At 45.4% G+C, this 14,920-nt stretch overlaps 2 protein-coding genes across 2 annotated transcripts in view; one reads left to right on the top strand and one right to left on the bottom strand.

Moving 5' to 3' along the window:
- The first annotated feature begins 758 nt into the window (after positions 1-758).
- LOC119417364 (targeting protein for Xklp2-B) lies at positions 759-10,031 on the top strand. Its single transcript, XM_037684568.1, has 17 exons — positions 759-814; positions 1,074-1,203; positions 3,690-3,746; positions 3,840-3,951; positions 4,029-4,091; positions 4,187-4,294; positions 5,940-6,049; positions 6,131-6,279; positions 6,371-6,542; positions 6,612-6,750; positions 6,820-7,042; positions 7,119-7,214; positions 8,045-8,218; positions 8,287-8,433; positions 8,508-8,619; positions 9,499-9,683; positions 9,899-10,031. The coding sequence occupies exons 2-17, from the start codon at positions 1,107-1,109 to the stop codon at positions 10,007-10,009; spliced, it is 2,055 nt and encodes a 684-aa protein (XP_037540496.1). The 5' UTR covers positions 759-814; positions 1,074-1,106; the 3' UTR covers positions 10,010-10,031.
- Positions 10,032-14,670: 4,639 nt separating this feature from the next.
- The window catches only part of LOC119417363 (procollagen-lysine,2-oxoglutarate 5-dioxygenase 1), a gene marked incomplete at its 5' end in the record, with an annotated part of 8,466 nt that continues 8,216 nt past the window's right edge, over positions 14,671-14,920 (bottom strand). Inside the window, 1 exon segment of the mRNA XM_037684567.1 lies at positions 14,671-14,826. Coding sequence (XP_037540495.1) covers positions 14,671-14,826 — 156 coding nt within the window.

Genomic DNA, 14,920 nt, shown 5'->3' with positions numbered 1-14,920 from the left:
AGTCCAGTCTAGACGTGACAAATGCATGGACCAGTTTTTCTGCATCATGTTTAGATCAGATGTTTCTAATGTTAGTGATATTACGCAGGTGGAAGAAGGAGGTTCTAGTAACGTTTTTAATGTGGAGGATAAAAGACATGTCCTGATCAAAAGTAACACCAAGGTTTTTAACATTACAGCTGGAGGACAGATTAATGCATCTAAGGAGGGAGAAAGACTGAAAATGTATTCATAAGATGCTCAGGTATGATAAGGCTCTATTTATAAGACTGAGCTTTTTGCATTATCTCAGACTAAGTCTTTTTGATAAAAAGACGAAACGTTTCAAGAAACAGGAATCTGTCCAGAGGACCTGACTTAACTTTGCTAAATTTTTCAACCTAGATTATTGATCATGCATCAGCACATTATATTCAGTATTTTATAAAACAGCTTTATAAAAAGTGTTAACGTCTGAAGGTGTGTTGTATGTAAGGGCTGTTAAGTTCATCCATCCATCAGCTTTACCCGCTTCTTCCATTTTGGATCACTGGTGCTCATATGTAATAATGAATCCAAGGTATCAAAGTTTATATATAATTAATAATTATTATATTACAGTATTATAATAATTCACTTTTAAAAGCCGAGCCTAAGTTTTCTTTTTTTTTACACATGCGCAGTTCGGTAAGTATCACGTGGTGTTCTTTAGCCAATAGGCGTGAAGCTTGATGTCCATTGGCTGTTTTAAAAGAGAGGCGATTTGAACGGAAATGTTTGGCTCCGCGCGACGGTTTAGTATTTTTCACTGTGTCCGTCAGACAGGACGCCTGCGGTATGTCTCATCTAATTGTTTGTATTTTTCGACAAGTAAACCTTTGAGTATGAACATTTTTTTACGCGTTACCAGCGGGAGTAGTACATGTCCGTTGGTCTCATTTTCGCGGTCACTTTGGGGGATTTATTTCTTGTTTTCGAACGCGGATAGAGATGCTAACGTTAGCTCAGCCGTTGTTTTCTTCGATGCTCGATCTGAGGGTTGCTCTCCTGTAAACCTGCACCGTTTCTCATACGCTATCAAATTTACCTTTCAGGTAACTCGGAGAAGCATTAGGGAGCCGGTGGTCATGGCGGAAGCTTCACAGCGTTACGACTTCGACGCTCCGACCCACGTCGCAGATTTTATGGAGCTGGTGAACGCAGAAACGGACGATAAATGGTTTGGTAAGTCCCTTTGACAGGTTTCAATTAAACGACCTTAATCCGAGGCTGTGCAGGTTTGTTTTCCCCTCATTCACCTCTCACTGATTGTTAAACCGAGATAAACTTAAGAAAAACATCTAATTTATTTAAGGAAAAGACGCGTTTTCATACAGGAAGTGACGTCTTTTTACGTCTGATGACGCTTGGCTGAGCCCTGTCATTAAATTTAGATTTGTGAAAGAGAAGCGATTCAAATGAGTTTAAATTGAATGGACATCTCAAACCTGAGGGCCAGGATCAGTCCCCACAGCTTAGGGGGGTCTTTCTGAGTCTTTGTTTGCAGAAATGCTTCATTTGCACATTTTGTCATTGACTAGTTGCAGAAACTGTTTAATCTGCTATATCTAAGGAGGAGAAATGATCATTACCAGACATATTTTAGCACAAAGAAGCTGAAAACTGCAAGCAGATGGCTAAAGGATGATTTTTAATTTCATGAATCACTGTTGTCTCCCGCCATCATCAGATTAAGGACTTTTATTCTTCAGGATTAAACGCTGGAGTCAGTCCTGTTTGTCTGTTAGCGAAACATCCCAGGAACCTCTGCAGGGATTTAAATTTTGGAATATATGTTTGTGTGCGCGTCTGTGACTGAAGGACTGTGGCAGCCATCTGAATTCAAGATGGCTGCCACATCCAACTGACCATTAAAACACAATTTCACAGCTAAAATTTTGTGGTTGTTGCCAACATGTACTTTGTGTGCGAGCGTTTCCTCACAGTTGGGGTCAACTTGGGTCAAACGTGTCATTTTTGTGTTCGCTGAGGTCGACTTTAAGTCTGAAACACAAGCAGTGATTACAGTTACGAGTTGTGTAACGTCTTTATCACTATTTAGTTTTGTCTGCAGGCAATAAAAAACATTTTTTGCTCTTTTTCTTTGCTAAATCAACTCCTAAGCAGTTTGAAGTCTTGGCACTAAAGTTTCCAGTTGTTGGTTGATACAGACCCCCCCCCCCAGCCCCGCCACATCTGAAACCCTATTGTCCTTAAAAAGTGCTTTACAACACAATCTGCCCTCAGTCATACAGCACTCCACTATACCTAAACAAAGAATAATCTGAGTTTCACATTCGTGCACCGATGGGACACGCATCAGAGGCACTAGCTATGTTTACGTGGCCATAAGTAATCGGATTAAATGGACATTCAGAATAAAAACGTGTCATGTAAACGCTCCATTTGGATTATTTTGAGCTGATTCAGCTCGATCCGAATGAATTTGTAATCTGAATGAGAGGGGTGGTTTATGCTGATTCATAATCCGAACGGTGTGCATGTAAACACTTAATCTGCATATTTTTTTTTTTAGGAAAGTTTACCACTCTGCGCATGTCAGTACTTCTATTCAGAATAAAAGCCTGCTGCATGTAAACGATACATTTGGATTATTTAATCCGAATACAATTCAGTCTGATCAAAGAATTTTGCACGTATACTGTAAACATGGCTAATGAGGGGTTCAGTGTCTTGCTCAGGGACACTTCAGCATGTGACAGCTTGTGGAAATTGAACCCCCAACTTTTGCGTTGGAGGACGACTGATCTTACCCCTCAGCCGCCCAAAAATTACTTAATTCAGCTTTTATCTTATTTACGCCTCAAAGGAATTGTTAATGTAGGCGATTTTAATTAGGATTGGCTCACCAGTGTTTGACACATTTAGAGCATGTTTGTCATTCTGTCACGTCGTCAGTGCAGTTACAGCGTGCGCTCTCAGGCCATCATTACCTGCAGGGTCCCCTCAGTGCAAACTGAACTCGACAGAAAGGTCTTCTCCTGCTCTGCTCCTGGAACACTTTGCAACAAGGTCTGAAGCTGCACACCTTGATTTCTTTAAGGGGTCAAGAAGAATCTTAACAAATATGTTTTAACATAAGACAGAACTTCATTGATCCCTGAGGAAACTGTTTTAGTATTTTATCTAGGGTTTTTTTTATATGGCACCTTGCTTTTGTTGTTTATAGCACTAGATGTACTTTTATTTTTGTTGTAAATTGTACTTTTATACGTTGTCTGTCTAAAACGCGTCTCTTGAAAATGAGTCGTTGTGACTCGATGAGACTTCCTGTTTAAATAAAGTTTAAATAAAAAGTAAATGATTTGGATTGTAAGACCTCCTGAGATGTTTTAGTACTCGGAGAACATGTTGACAACTTTGCTACCTAATTAGTGTTCATGATAAATTTTACTAACAGATAAAAGCACAAACTCACAGACGAGAACAGGTTTAGTTTGGGACGGAGGTTTGAATATGATAAAAAGCTTTTCTCGTTAACTCTAGAAAAATGGTGCACAACTAAAAGTTTTTACTTTTGACCAAAATGAGATTAAAGGTTCCAGAATAATTTGCTGCACGTCCTCTAAAATCTGAAACCATTAGATTTAAAGAAACCTGAAACTAAAAGTTTTAAACCAACTAAATAAAGTTTTGATTCCTTTACTCAGACCAACGCACCGAGGGGGCAGATCCTCACCTCGTCACTCCTGCTAAACCACAGCAAGGTGATAAAGGTGGGAACTCCTGTAGTCGCTCTTTACTGAGAATCTTTGAAACGTCTACTTTATTTTCATTCCAATGTGTCTGGGCTGTTTCAGGTGAGAATGTTTCCACCACATCTTCCAACATCATCACGTCGTGGGGAGGTGAACCTCAGGGAGTGGGCCGACCAAAGAGGACTGCTGACAAGAACCCTGCCCAGCCACGCAGGTACGAGCCGCAGCTCTTATTGAAAAATGGAGGACCGGACTTTAAGATCTGGGTCTGATCCGTCGGATTCTTTTCAGGGTTTCGAAGCGTAAAGAGATGGACAGCAATCCAATTCCACTTCCCTCTAAGAAACAAAAAGAGTAAGTCGGCACGTCCCGTGCTCTTCATCCAACGTGAAAATCAACAAGAATCATGTTTTGGCTGCTGGTTGTCTTAACATCCCTGTCTGCTGTAGGGACCCGGTTCCTCTGAGCTCCCAGTCCAGTTTCCGTAGGAGCAAGCGGCTGAAGCCCAAGGTGGCCCTAAAGACCCGTGAAGTCCATTCCAGCAGCAAAAACACAGAGTGAGTTTTGACCAGTGCTGCTTCAGTTCTGTTCCGTGACTCTGCTGCTGCGTTTTTTACTCTGGAGGGTTGAAAGAGTTAAAATTAGTCCGGTGTCGATTCAGTTGTTGGCAGGAAACCATTTACATTTTATTAACAAACGGTTTGTTTTTCAAACTTCCACCTGAATCTGAGCAAAGAACACTTCAGAGTTCCACGTTTTGTATGAAAGTTAATAAATGAAGCCCCCACCCCCCACAGTCCTCCTTCAAATCAAACATTTTTCATCTTTATTTAACCGGCATTAACACGAAGAGCAGATTCTTGTTCAGAGCCGGCCTGACTGCACCAACGGGTTCTTGTAGGGTCAAGAGAAACAGAATCAAATACAGGAGTCGATAACAAAAAAGGAAATCTAATTACATTAACGGTTCATAAATGACATTAGTATCTTTATCAGCAAGTATCTTTAAAAATGGCTTTAAAACAATTTTTAAAACTAGAAACTGAGGTCAGAGCCAAAGTTTGTTGGAGCAGGTTCCAGTCACATGGAGCAGCAGAACCAGACTTGGTCTTTACTTGTTAACCACAAACACTGAGAGGATCAGCTGTTCTACTTGTAAACCGGTGCTAGTTGCAGTAGACGAGTTGAATAACGAGCGACGTCTTATAAATGAGGGTGAACCAAGGAATTTCACGACGAGTAGAGAAGCCATTGAACAAGAGTGGAGGTGACCGTGATGTTCTACAAGGAGCATCTAGAGCAAAGCCAATAGTGATGAGTTGTGTCCAGCTTACGAAGGACAACCTCACAAGTGTCTGTAAATTACAGTGTTTTCCACCGTACACGTCACGAGTCCAAACATGTCTAATAAAGTGGAAAAATCCATAAATGCATTGCATCACCGCCGACTACCTGTGGGCCGAAGTTGTGCCAAAAATCAATGGGCTGCCAGATGGCGGCTGCAGGAGCGTGCACGGGAGAACTTTAACAAGAATTTAACAAGATTAACACGAATGAAGGTGGCTCTATGGCAAGCTGATTGTGTCATTAATAGCCACTTTTGCATATTGCATGACACAACGGCATGCCATACACCTCTAGTACCATCTAACGACTGAAAATAATAGTGTTCAGTATTTTCAGTCAGAATGAACAAACGGTCATTTCAGACAAAAACTGGTTCATAAATGTAGAAAAATCCATAAACACGTCGCAGGGCATGCAGATTATGCAAAAATCTGCAACTTGTAGGGCGAAAAATACGTTGTTAGAATTATTTTTAGTTTTTAATCAGTGGTGCGTTTTGCAGCCAGAAGATCAGTTTCTACCTGGAGAACCAGGTACCAGAACTTTAACCTTAGACTTAAACATTAACACGATGTGAGAAGGACGGAGCGCCATCAATCCAAGTTCACAAATATTTATAAACTGTTAAATGTATAAGCTCTTCTGAAATGTCAGTTTACAGTGAAGTCCACCGAGGTGGGTCTGGTTCCTCCTCCATGACCGAACCACATCAGTTTGGTTTTCTTGGCACAAATTTAAATCTGAAAGGATCCACTGGGTCGGAGGCCTCGGTGACGGAACGTCTCGTATCATTTATGAACCTGGAGAAGAGAGTTGGATTTCTTGTTTTTTGATGCTGATCATTTCTGTGAGCAGGCCGAACTCCTCCGAGCAGCTGGAGTTGGAGCGGATCAGAAACCTCCAGAAGGAGGTGGCTCTGCACCGCAGGAGGAACGAGGCCAGCCTCAGGGCTGCTCTGGCCGGCGGTGAGCGAAGACTTGATCCATGAAACACCATGAACACTTTGATCTGAACCGTTCTGGACTTGTGAAATGTTTCTGTTCCAGGTCCTCCACCAAAGAAGGCCGTCCTGTCCACGACGGTGCCCAAAGACTTCCACTTCCACACGGACTCCAGGATCAAAGCTTCCACTTCTTCAGACGCGCCGTGCAAAGAAACCGACTTCGTTCAGCAGCTCAGAAAACCCTCCTCCCCTGTAAGAACCGTCCTGGTCCAGGTTGAGCAGAAGACTTCCTGAACCGTTCGTCTGGTCCAAGAACACGACTTTGTTTTTGTTTGTTTTTTAGGTGAAAGCTCGAAAAGGAGCCACGGTTCCCAAACCGTTCAGCTTCTCAGTGGGTCACAACAAGAAGGAGGAGGAGCCCGAGGACTATGTTCCCATGGCTCAGAGGATTGAACAGTTCCAGAACAGGACCCCCACCCGGTACCACCGGCCCAGCCGCAGAGACCAGGAGAGAGGTGGGGCTGGAGGTGTTTAGCTGTTTCCTCTGCACATCTGCTGATGTTTAAAACGTCTTCCTCTGTCAGGACCGTCTCCGGTCAAAGGCCCCCACCTGAAGCTCACGCAGCCCCAGTCTCCGTGCCTGAAGACCCGTCAGAGGAGCAGACCTGCCGCCCTGAAGAGCAGCAGCGAGCTGGAGGCCGAGGAGCTGGAGCAGCTTCAGAAGTGAGACTCGGCGAGCGTCACGGTTGTCACTTTCCAGGTGGTTGCTTGAAGCGCTCGTGTTGTGTTCAGGTGCAAGATCAAGGCTCTGGAGCTCAACAGGAAGATCCTGGAGGGTGCAGAGGAGCTCAAGAAGCCGGCGGTGAAGGGGCCCACCGTCCCTCAAGGGTTCGAGCTGGAAATAGAGAAACGTCTTCAGGACAGACACGTGTCCAAGAAGCCCCAGGAGGTCGAGGAGAAGCCCCACAGCTTCAGAGCGAACCCTCTGCCCCTGAAGGTCCTGGAGGGGGTGGTGGTGAGTGTCCCCAACAGGAAGCAGACTGACTGACCTTTACAGGTGTTGGAGCTTTAACGTCTCCTCCTGCTGGCAGGGACTACCTGAGAAGAAGGTTCCTTTACCGACAGTACCGGAGTCTCCGGCGTTTGCCCTCAAGAGGAGGATCCGACCAGAGCGGAAGGTTGAGGAGGTGAGAGGTTCCTCCTGGTCCAGTTTGGTCCTCGTCTGTTTTTAGGGACAGCCTGAAGGCAGCACCCATCTTTATCCACCTGACAAGGGTCTTGATGTGGCCCGAACCGCAGTGTGTGCCCCCCCCCCCAATGTTGCATGAAAACAACCGGCTCGTGTGCCGTTACTTTTATTGATGTTTCCAGTTACCATGACGACGTAATTTACAAAGACGCCTTCTCATGGAAAAACACTGACAACTCTTCACAGCCTCTACCTGCCACGTTGAGGTCACATGACCTGAGGGGAGGGGTCCCTGAACAAAACTGATCAACTTTTGGAGCCATTTTGGTTCAAGATGGCTGCCACAGAAAACTCAAAATTGACTGACTCGGTCGTTCTTTGAGGTATTGAGCTGAAACTTAATACGATTGTTGCTCAGAGTTATTGTGCTGATGCAAATTAAAGCCAAGATGGCCGCCTTAGCTAAAGAGGTAACGATGATGGCTCGGCTAGTTTAAAAGATGAGCTGCGATTTGTTACAGCGGCATCTGACGGCGACACGTTCTGAATTCAAATCTAAACGTGCAAGATGGCCGCCAAAGCTAATTTCAAATGGATATTACTCGTCTGTTTGTTGAGCTCTTCAGCTGAAATGCGTTGAACTTGTAGCCGAGAACGATCCCGAACAGACCGAATCCAAGATGGCCGCCATAGTTTAAAATCAACTCTTTTTTTTTTTTTCACGTTGAGCTGAAGTTGAAGTGTCGGCGAGAGCGAACACTAAGTTCTGTCAGATGTTTCTAAAACATCCGTCAGTTCCTTCAGGAGTGTTGTTCTTGGTGTGTCCAGGTTCTGCCGCCCCCGCCGGTCAAAGTTCAGCCCGTTCCTCACTTCGGCCTCACCTTCCAGCCGCGGCTCCCAGAGGACCACCAGATCGAGGTCTGCCCCTTCAGCTTCGAGCAGAGGGAGAAGGAACGCCGAGCTCTGAAGGAGAAGAAGCTGGAGGAGCTGAGGAACGAGGAGGTGCAGCTCCGTTCACCCAGAACCAGCACCGCCTCCGTGTCCAGATGTTCACCCTCTGTCCTCTGCAGGTGCCGCAGTTCAAGGCCCAGCTGCTGCCGGACTTCAGCACCGTGGTCCTCCCCGAGAAGAAGAAGCTGGACCCGACCAAACCAGAACCGTTCAAACTCCTCATCGATGAGCGAGGAGCGCTGAAGAACAGCCGCTGGGAGGAGATGGTACCGCATCGATTCTGGTCAGGGCAGCTCAGAGTGATGGGTCTGTGTTCTGACCCGTGGACTCTGTCCCGCAGGTCCAAAAGGAGCAGAAACTCCTGGAGGAGGCGGCGGTGTTCAAAGCCCGGTCCAACACGGTCACACACAAAGAACCGTTCCGACCCCAGAAGGAGAGCCGACAAACCTTGGGTAAGACCAACTGTCTGACCCAAACGGGTCAAACAGAACTTCTCGTTAAATTAGATCGGACTCTGAACTGAGGTGGGCTTTGAATCACAGAACCGCCAAATTCTTCCTAAAGGTTTGAAAACGGACTGAAGACATTCAGACATGCGACTGGACCAAGGTTCTGTTGGGTCTGTTCCCTCACACCAACAGAACCATCTGCAGGTCCCACATTCTTATTGGACCTCTGTCTCCACACATTTAAATTATGAAAGCCTCTAAAAGTTTCTGACACTTGGTTCTGTCGGCGCCGGCTGCTGAACGTTACGTTGTTCTGATCAGCTGACTGGACCGGACCGGTTCATGAGACCGAACAGAACTTCAATCGTTTGTTGTCAGTTCTGTCGGTGGGCGCTGGTCTCCGTTCTGTTCCTGCAGCTGAGTTCTGGACCACCGGGTCCAGTAGTCCCTCGCTCTTTCGCAGTTTTTCAGAATAAGATTGGACATGACGCACAACTGGCTGACTGATGGACGAGTCGCACGATCGGCACCGAGTTTTATTTAAAATGGTCTTAAATTAGCACCTGCTGCAGAGAAGTGGGCGTGGCCAAGAGCGCTGGCAGCAGGTGGCAGGGGGCGGAGATCATGACAGGCTGTGTTCTTGTAGAGCGCTGAGTTTAGAGACGTAGTTTAAATATTGCAGGAGGGTGAAGTTTAAACACGAGGCTTCAGGGTTCGGCTCCCCCGCGATAAACGAGGGACTTCTGTATCTGGCGGTTCCACTGCCGACACATCAGCTGTCATGAGGAGCGCCGCAGCTTTGCTCCGAGGCTGCGGCGCTCCTCGACGTCTCGTGTCTCACCTTGTCCTTGTTGTCTTGTCCTCCCCGGCCGTCCTGAGAAGACATTAATTCTTCTGCAGTGGTGGAGCCCTTCGAGCTGGCCACGGAGCGCCGCGCCAAGGAGTGGCAGGAGTACGAGCAGCAGAACGCCGAGAAGAAGGCTCTGAGGGCCCAAATGGAGGAGCATCAGAGGCAGGAGGAGGAGCAGAGGGAGAAGGAGGAGATCACCAGGCTGCGCCAAGAACAGGTGACCCAACTCCCACCGACTGCTGGTCCCGGGTCTGTTCTGTGGACCAACGGTCGGTTGTTAAATTAGATTAATGTTGGTGTATTAAAGTAGCTCCGCCCACAACAAGCCACACCCTCCTCTAGACGGTTTGTGGTTTTTCTGCCTCAAATGGACGTCTGATTCTGGAGCAGTCAGTTGTCTGCGCTCTGACCGGGTCTTGTTCTGGTCCTCAGGTCCACAAGGCCCAGCCCATCCGGCAGTACCGACCTGTGGTGGTGAAGAAGAGCGAGCGGCCTCTGACCGTCCCCGAGTCGCCCAACTTCTCCGAACGCTTCCGCCTGTAGGCGGAGCCGAAACTTCACTACTGAAGATACTTTTAACGTTTTTTAACTTTTTATGTTTTTTCTTTTTATTCTTTTTAACTCTTGGATAATAAACAAGTCTCGGTGGATTTAACTTGAAATGTTTCCCTCAACGTTCTTCTTCTGTCCACAACGTTCTTCTCTCCACCACGTTCTTCTTCTCTCCACCACGTTCTTCTCTCCACCACGTTCTTCTTCTCTCCACAACGTTCTTCTTCTCTCCACCACGTTCTTCTTCTCTCCACAACGTTCTTCTTCTCTACACAACGTTCTTCTTCTCTCCACAACGCTTCATGTGACTTCACCACCAGATGAAAACATGAATATGTAACCACCACCCTCGGCCCCGCTGCACTTCCTGTGGACTCCAGGGTGGTGGGTCCTGGTGATCTTCACCCGTTTATGGTCCGAACTGACGGAGCCAACGGTGACGCAGCTCTTGGAGCTCGTGATGTTCTGACCTCCATCTTCTCCTTCACTTCCTCATCGGGCTCGGTTCGATGGTTTGCTCCAGCTGAACAGGAAGTCCTGTTATTAGTGTTCCACTGAGGTCCCATCACAATAAAAGTTTTCTAAAACATTTTCTTAAGATTTTGGTTTATTGTGACAACGAAGAAACAACGTTTTAGTTTGGACCTTTGTGCTCGTTCAGCAGCTTCATTTGTTTTTAACTGAATCAGTGAAAATTTAAAGAACTCAGGATTTTAGCTCAGACGTGTTTCTCAATGAGACAAAAAAGTTTAATATAAAAATGTACAGATGAGGTGCAGACATCCAAAAACATTAATTGAAAATTAAGCTTTAAATTAGGATTTATTTTTATATTAAATGAACCGAAACATTCGGAGGTCTCGTGCACTCTCAGATATTCTCAGTAAATGAACTACAAACCGGATTCCAAAAAAGTTGGGACAAGTCCATTTTTCCCACTGTGTGGCATCCCCCCTTCTTCTTCCAACACTCAACAGACGTCTGGGGACAGAGGAGACCAGTTTCTCCAGTTTAGAAATAGGAATGCTCTCCCATTCATGTCTAATACAGGCCTCTAACTGTTCAATCGTCTTGGGCCTTCTTTGTCGCACCTTCCTCTTTATGATGCACCAAAAGTTCTCTATAGGTGAAAGATCTGGACTGCAGGCTGGCCATTTCAGTACCCGGATCCTTCTCCTACGTAGCCATGATGTTGTGATTGCTGCAGAATGTGGTCTGGCATTATCGTGTTGAAAAATGCAGGGTCTTCCCTGAAAGAGATGACGTCTAGATGGGAGCACATGTTGTTCTAGAACCTGAACATAGTTCTCTGCATTAATGGTGCCTTTCCAGACATGCAAGCTGCCCATGCCACAAGCGCTCATGCAACCCCATACCATCAGTGATGCAGGCTTCTGAACGGAGCGTTGATAACAACTTGGGCTATCCTTGTCCTCTCTGGTCCGGATGACATGGCGTCCCAGTGTTCCATAAAGAACTTCAAATCGTGACTCATCTGACCACAGAACAGTCTTCCATTTTGCCACACTCCATTTTAAATGACCCCTGGCCCAGTGCAAACGTCTGAGCTTGTGGAGCTTGCTTAGAAATGGCTTCCTCTTTGCACTGTAGAGTTTCAGCTGGCAACGGCGGATGGCACGGTGGATTGTGTTCACTGACAATGCTTTCTGGAAGTATTCCTGAGCCCATTCTGTTATTTCCTTGACAGTGGCATTCCTGTTTGAGGTGCAGTGACGTTTAAGGGCCCGGAGATCACGAGCATCCAGTAGAGTTTTACAGCCTTGACCCTTACGCACAGCGATTGTTCCAGATTCTCTGAATCTTTTGATGATGTTATGCACGGTTGATGATGATAACTTAAAAGTCTTTGCTATTTTACGCTGGGTAACACCGTTCTGGTATTGCTGCACTATCTTTCTGTGCAACAATGGTGGAATTGGTGATCCTCTTACCATCTTGGCTTCTGAGAGACACTGACACTCTGAGAAGCTCTTTTTATACCAATCATGTTGTCAATTGAACTAATTAGTGTTAATTGGTCTTCCAGCTGTTCGTTATATGCTCAATTTCCTTTTTCCAGCCACTTATTGCTACTTGTCCCAACTTTTTTGGGATTTGTTGACACTGAAATTTTGAATCAACATATTTTTCCTTTAAAATGTTACATTTACTCAGATTAAACTTTTGATCTGTCATCTATGTTATATTACAAATAAAATATTGACATTTACCATCTCCACATCATTGCATTCAGTTTTTATTCACAATTTGTTTAGTGTCCCAACTTTTTTGGAATCCGGTTTGTAATTTTAATTTAATCTAATCCCGATCCATGCTCAGTAATCCAGGTAGATTAATGTAGCAACGTAGAGTTGGGTCCTCTGGACAGTTTTTGCTGAAACTTGTGAACAGCACCTTCTCATGGTGGATCAACCAGTTTGATGTGGACATCCAGATCCAGCTGTTGACGTGATGGAGGACCATCAGCCTAGTTTTCATGTCAGTCAGGTTGCCAGATAAGAAATTAACTTGGTGCTGTAGCTTCTAAATGATTGTATTTGGACCCTAAGTGTCAGATGTGCTGAGTAAAGGTGCCAATCCGTCGATCTCATGGCATTAAAAATAGACCGACATTAAAACTAATACATTTTTGTTTAAAACTGATCATTTTTTGTTTGTTACCCCAATAAACACTGAAAAAACTTGATGTTTCCAGAGGTTGTTCTCGTGTTTGTTTCAGCTCCTCAGACTGAAGAAGTCTTTTGGATAAAAGACGAAATGTTTCAGGAAGAATCCGTCCACAGGACCAGACTCAGCCCGGTTGGATTTTGTTCTCGAAACAAGAAGTTTCTAGTTTGGACTCTGATCGCTGGTCTTCCACAGGTTTTAATTTTCTGTTTTTATTTTGTAGCTTTAATCATTAGTTATTTTGGATAAGGCCTCCTGAGACCGGCTCGGTTTGAACCAGACCAGGTCTGGCTAATAAGAATGAAATCTAAACTTCAACATCTGTATTCAAGAAGTAACAAATTTTGAAAATATGATTCTGGAATAGTTAAAAAAAAAAAACACCTGAAGATGCCTTCCAGCTGTTTGATCTTTTCCCAGAATGTTCAGTTCAAAACTTGATTAGTTTCCTGCTTGAGGTCCATCCTGCTGCTTCAGGAACATCCTGTTGCTTGAGGTCCATCCTGCTGCTTGAGGTCCATCCTGCTGGTTTGAGGACCATCCTGCTGGTTGAGGTCCATCCTGCTGGTTGAGGTCCATCCTGCTGGTTGAGGACCATCCTGCTGGTTGAGGTCCATCCTGCTGCTTCAGGACCATCCTGCTGGTTGAGGACCATCCTGCTGGTTGAGGACCATCCTGCTGCTTCAGGAACATCCTGCTGCTTCAAGAACATCCTGCTGGTTGAGGTCCATCCTGCTGCTTCAGGAACATCCTGCTGGAAGGAAACAAATCTTCAAGAAAATGAAACCAGGAAGTCTGGATTTTATTCAACACATAAAACTGTCTCAGTTCGACGTCTCTTCAGATACAGGACAAATGAGTGATTCTAAAATTTTACACCTTCAAACGTTTTATTAACAGTTAAATCTAGAAGGAAACCAAACGTTGACGGCCTCCTGAGAGGTGACCTCTGATCCACGTGCTCCAAACAGAACCGATACTTCAGGATCAGGTTTTAGTGTGAAGGCTGCAGCGGAGGCTGAACGGGAAGAAAAAGTTTAGACCAAAACGCTAAAAAAATGGCACCAAGAGGAAAAAGCTTTGGAGAAATCCATGATTACAACTCTCAAGTCATAGCATACATTTCCCATGATGCACCTGCTCGGTTAAAACATTTTAATATGTCAAAAGTTGGAGGAGCTGGGAATGACGTCCTGAGGTCCAGTTAACGAGTTCGAACAGCAGCAGGGAAATTATTAAAACGAGTCCGACTGTAATAATAAATAATAATAATATATTTTATTTGTATAGCGCTTTTCTAAACAATAAAAGACGCTTTACATGAGTTAAAAAATGAATAAAATCAACAATGCATAGCACATAAAAACTGTAAAACATTTAAAAAAGGGCAAATTTAAACATTAAAAGCAACTTTAAACAGGTGGGTTTTGAGTTCTTTCTTAAAAGTGGAGATGGGAGACACGAAGCTGTCGGGGCAGAGATGGAGAAGGCTCCGCCTCCCCAGGCTCGCAGCTTGGTCCTACAGGGGGAGAGGAGGCCTCGGAGGGACCGAGTGTAGTGACGGAGTGGGTGGGTCGGGTATGGAGGGGCCACATTATGAAGGGCTTTGAATGTGAGGAGGATCTTGAAATGGATGCGCTGAGTTTCTGTTGAGTGTTCTGCAGCTCGTTAGCTCGTTAACTGGACCCAGTCCCAGCTCCAACTTCTCCAATTTACTAAAACACGTTTTAACGGCTAAGAACTTCTGTAAAGACCGACTTCTTTCATTTTGGAGGAAATGTTCTTTGTCAATTTAGGAAACGTTTCTGGACCAGAACTGACGTTTGGATAAAGTCCTCCTGATTTGTCAGTAAAATATAATAAAGCACAGTTGATGAAGACCCAGTGTGACGCTTCGGCCGACAGAACAGAGACAGACGCGTTTCCTCTTTGGTTCAGAACACCTCCATGTTTCAGGACAGCGTTCAAGGATCCACGAAGGACACTGCGATGTAGCGGACCCCGGCCGTGGTCGGCAGGCCTTCGTGGTAGTGGGTGAGGCGGCCCGGGTGCATGAGGGCCCAGCCTCGGCGGGGGGCCTGGATGGAGCAGTCGTAGCGCAGGAACCGGCATCCACCGCCCTGCAGAGACAGAACACTCGGGTAAGAAATGACCAAAGCACGAGCAGTGGTCCAGGAGGGCCACCATCCTGCAGGTTTTACACGTTTCTCTGCT

The sequence above is a fragment of the Nematolebias whitei genome, chromosome 11, assembly GCF_014905685.2.
Source record: "Nematolebias whitei isolate Nwh7 chromosome 11, NemWhi1, whole genome shotgun sequence".
Classification (NCBI taxonomy): domain Eukaryota; kingdom Metazoa; phylum Chordata; class Actinopteri; order Cyprinodontiformes; family Rivulidae; genus Nematolebias; species Nematolebias whitei.
Note: the sequence above shows the minus strand (reverse complement) of the source record. Positions and strands in the feature narration are given on the sequence as shown.

What these genes read in the sequence shown, in the direction of transcription:
- LOC119417364 (XM_037684568.1), top strand. Translation starts at nt 1,107, where the DNA reads ATGGCGGAAGCTTCACAGCGTTACGACTTCGACGCTCCGACCCACGTC. An exon ending in GAGCTGGAGCAGCTTCAGAA is followed by an intron (nt 6,751 to 6,819) that starts GTGAGACTCGGC and finishes TGTTGTGTTCAG; the next exon opens with GTGCAAGATCAAGGCTCTGG. An exon ending in CAGAGCGGAAGGTTGAGGAG is followed by an intron (nt 7,215 to 8,044) that starts GTGAGAGGTTCC and finishes TGGTGTGTCCAG; the next exon opens with GTTCTGCCGCCCCCGCCGGT.